At 39.2% G+C, this 3177-nt stretch overlaps 1 protein-coding gene across 2 annotated transcripts; it reads right to left on the minus strand.

The window, feature by feature from the left end:
- Positions 1-401: 401 nt before the first annotated feature.
- On the minus strand, positions 402-1338 carry LOC122039866. 2 transcript variants are annotated; one of them, XM_042599287.1, is made up of 2 exons: positions 1255-1338; positions 402-1152 (listed from the first exon to the last, which is right to left on the minus strand). In XM_042599287.1, the coding sequence occupies exons 1-2, from the start codon at positions 1309-1311 to the stop codon at positions 496-498; spliced, it is 714 nt and encodes a 237-aa protein (XP_042455221.1). In that variant the 5' UTR covers positions 1312-1338; the 3' UTR covers positions 402-495. The 2 variants fall into 2 exon arrangements, with proteins under 2 accessions (XP_042455221.1, XP_042455222.1); XM_042599288.1 differs by having other exon boundaries at positions 1239-1337.
- Positions 1339-3177: the final 1839 nt, after the last annotated feature.

Raw genomic sequence — 3177 nt, forward strand, 5'->3', positions numbered from 1 at the left:
GTTTGGTTAAATAATGAGATTTACTATGAGTATGAGTTTGATAGTAGGGTGAAATGGGAATAGGAATGAAAATGAAATTCATCATCTTATATGGGTTTGGTTGATTCTCATAAATCTAGTAATCATTCCCAAAATGTCATTTCCAAATCCACAATCTAAACATTATTTTTTATCATCATTACATTTCCTCATTCTCAAATCCATCAATCAAACACTCCCTAACTCTCAAAAATAAATGATGAAATTTTGTCAAGTTTAGATGAAACGATTTACTCCCCAGATTTAATGTCGTTGTTATATGACACGTAGCTTATATTATAGAAAGCTTTAAGTGAAAATATAAATGTAAAGATTGAACAATGAGAATTATCATTTTAGCAGTAGATTATTGTTCCGTCCACCATTTAGTTCATCCATAAATTTATTTAAAATTACATATATATACATTGGAGATAGAAAAATGATCCTTAATTTTATCCCTATCTTTTTTTATCCTTATTCAAGGTCTACACAATCTTCATGCACTGTCTCGCGATCTTCATAGTACACCACAAAAGTCCTCCTCTTGCCCCTCCTACCGCCATCTCCATCCCCCCTTCTTCCCACAATTCGTATCACCTCCATCCCTCCGCCGAACGGCAGCACCACCGACGACGATCTCCCCCTCATCTGCACCCTCGTCCTTCCTCCCGCAGGAGCCGCCCCCGGCGGCGACCTCCTCCCGCCATCGAACAGGATGCTCACCACCACCACCGCCCCGCGCGGGCCCGCGTCCACGGCCGCCACCGCCTCCTCGCAGTCCTCCTCCCCCATCCCTCGGTCCACCACCGCGAAGTCCACTCCCCTTAGCCGCTCCACCGCCTCCCCCGGCCGCCCCGCCACCCGGCACTCCACCACGTCCGCTATGCCCAACCCCTCGGCCTGCCTCCTCAGCAGCTCCCCGGCCTCCTGCTCGCGGCGCAAGCAGACGACCCGCCCGCCCGTCTGCCGCGCCGCCGCAGCCAGCGCGATTACGGACGGCGACATGCCGCCGGGTTCCACGTCCACCATGACCCTGGCGCGGTTGCCGGCCGCCAGGGCGGAGATGTACTCCACGCACATGGGCTCGATGCCCACTTCCTCTTCCTCGTAGTACTCGTAGAATTCCTCGCACTGTACAATTCATCGCATGCAACATCCAATTAATCCATCAATTGCTAGCTCTTCAATTCCAATTATCAAAAACAAAATCTACATACAAAATTAGAAACCGACCAATTGAAGAGTGCGTAGGTAAGCTTTCATGGCGTCCACCGGCGACCAGCAACCCATTGTCCGACAATGGAGACGACGACGATGACGATGACGATGACGAGGAGCGAAGGCCTCCAGCTGCCTCTTTATAAACTGCAGAGCAGAAAAGGAGGTGGGGCCATCATGTTAGCATGCATGTCATGGGCCGTTCGTTGGCCGGACGACGCCGCGAAAGCGAAGCGGACGGCTGTCGAGGGTCGGCCTTGCGCGACGGACACATGTCAGCATTCTCCGCGCGCTCATGTGAGTGAGGAAAGGTGACACCCAGACTCGGGAACATCTCCTGAGAGTCGAGCTGCCGTCATCGCGCTCGTGGCTGATCAACTAGAAACCGACGCTTTAAATGGGCAGTTGAGTAATGTCAGCGCGCGCGAGCGAGCGCGCCTTCTTTCTCGTGATTAATTGACTTTCTTTTTATGGTGTGTGAGAGATCTCGTGTTATGTCGACTTTGACTTGTGTGTAATTTGCAATCACGTGAAGTCGTACTTGCTCGTGGTGATCGAGAGACGAACGCCTAAAACATGAGAACCGGCTCATCGAACTTTCTCGAACAATTTCATGTATCATAGCATTAATTACTGGGTTTTAATTCTATCTATGAATTTTCAGTTTTTTAATCTAAATAAATCATGTATCCAATTTTGATAACATTTAAATCATGAACTATATTCTCAAAAAACCTCACTCTTTCTCTATAGTCCAACAATTAATTTCTGAATTATTTTAAATTAAAACTGATCATGTACTTTTGAAAACCTTTAAATTTATTTATGTCTTCGGAGCTAAATTTGATAGTATAAATTGAAATCATTTTTTAAATTTTTTATTCTATTAATTCAAAATTTTACTATTCTCATTCTACGCTATTAAATTCAGATATGAAACATAGATATATCACGGATATTTTCAAAAGTATATTAATTTTCATTTAAAGTGATTCGGAGTTCTCTAAATTTATCAGTTTCATCCAAACTGATTTATTGATTACCCTGTTTAAAAATTTAAAAGTTTGATGTTTTCAGAAATAAGTGTTCTAAAATTCATTATCGAATTTAGATCTAAGGTCATGAATACATCCAGGAAGTTCTCAAGAGTATATTGATTTTGATTTGAATTGATTCGAAGTTTTCTTAGTTTATTAGTATTTTGGATCAAATACCAAAACTTACATGGTTCAGAAAACCACTAAATTTTTATATATATTTAATTACTCAATTTCAATTTTAAAAAAAATCTAGAAATGATTGAGGAGGCATTGCCAAACTGTGAGCAAAGAAATAGGAGTAAGTGTTCAGTTAAAATTGAATTGAACCAAATCAAATTAATCGAAATTAAATTATCAATTTTTTTTCGAACTAATTAAGCAGATCAAATTATCCAATAAAAATTAAACAAACTGAACCGATAAATAACTATTAATTTTGTTGAAAATCGAATTAACCAAATTTTTTAGAATAATGAAAGATTTAATCGAAATCTAAACTAATTTTTTTAAATAATAATGGAATCATAAGGATATATAATTTTTTTTTATTTTGATTTATTTAGTATATCTGAATTAGAAATTTTTAAATCAACATTAAACCAAATTAATCAAAAAAAACTTTAAAAAAAAAAACAACTGAAATACTGAATTGACTAAATTGAATTTTAAAATGCAATTTATCCAATTTAACCGAATTATGGATATAAAAAACCTTAAATGTATTTTATTAGTCAAATTAAATAAAAATTTGAAACTTTATATATATTTTGAAAAGTTTGGAAGCCGATGAGCGGAGATATTAGCAGTCGATTGTAGTGGCTTCTCCTTCTCGTCCCGATCTCTCTACATTTGATCATTGGTTCGTTTTTTGTTTCGCTATCCCTAATCCCAAGTGCTT

This window comes from Zingiber officinale, chromosome 2A (assembly GCF_018446385.1).
Source record: "Zingiber officinale cultivar Zhangliang chromosome 2A, Zo_v1.1, whole genome shotgun sequence".
NCBI classification, from domain to species: domain Eukaryota; kingdom Viridiplantae; phylum Streptophyta; class Magnoliopsida; order Zingiberales; family Zingiberaceae; genus Zingiber; species Zingiber officinale.

Bases quoted from the DNA above. Each gene is read 5' to 3' on its own strand.
- LOC122039866 (XM_042599287.1), bottom strand. From the start codon at position 1,311: ATGGGTTGCTGGTCGCCGGTGGACGCCATGAAAGCTTACCTACGCACT. The intron at 1,153-1,254 runs GTCGGTTTCTAA...TGAATTGTACAG, and splicing joins ACCTACGCACTCTTCAATTG to TGCGAGGAATTCTACGAGTA.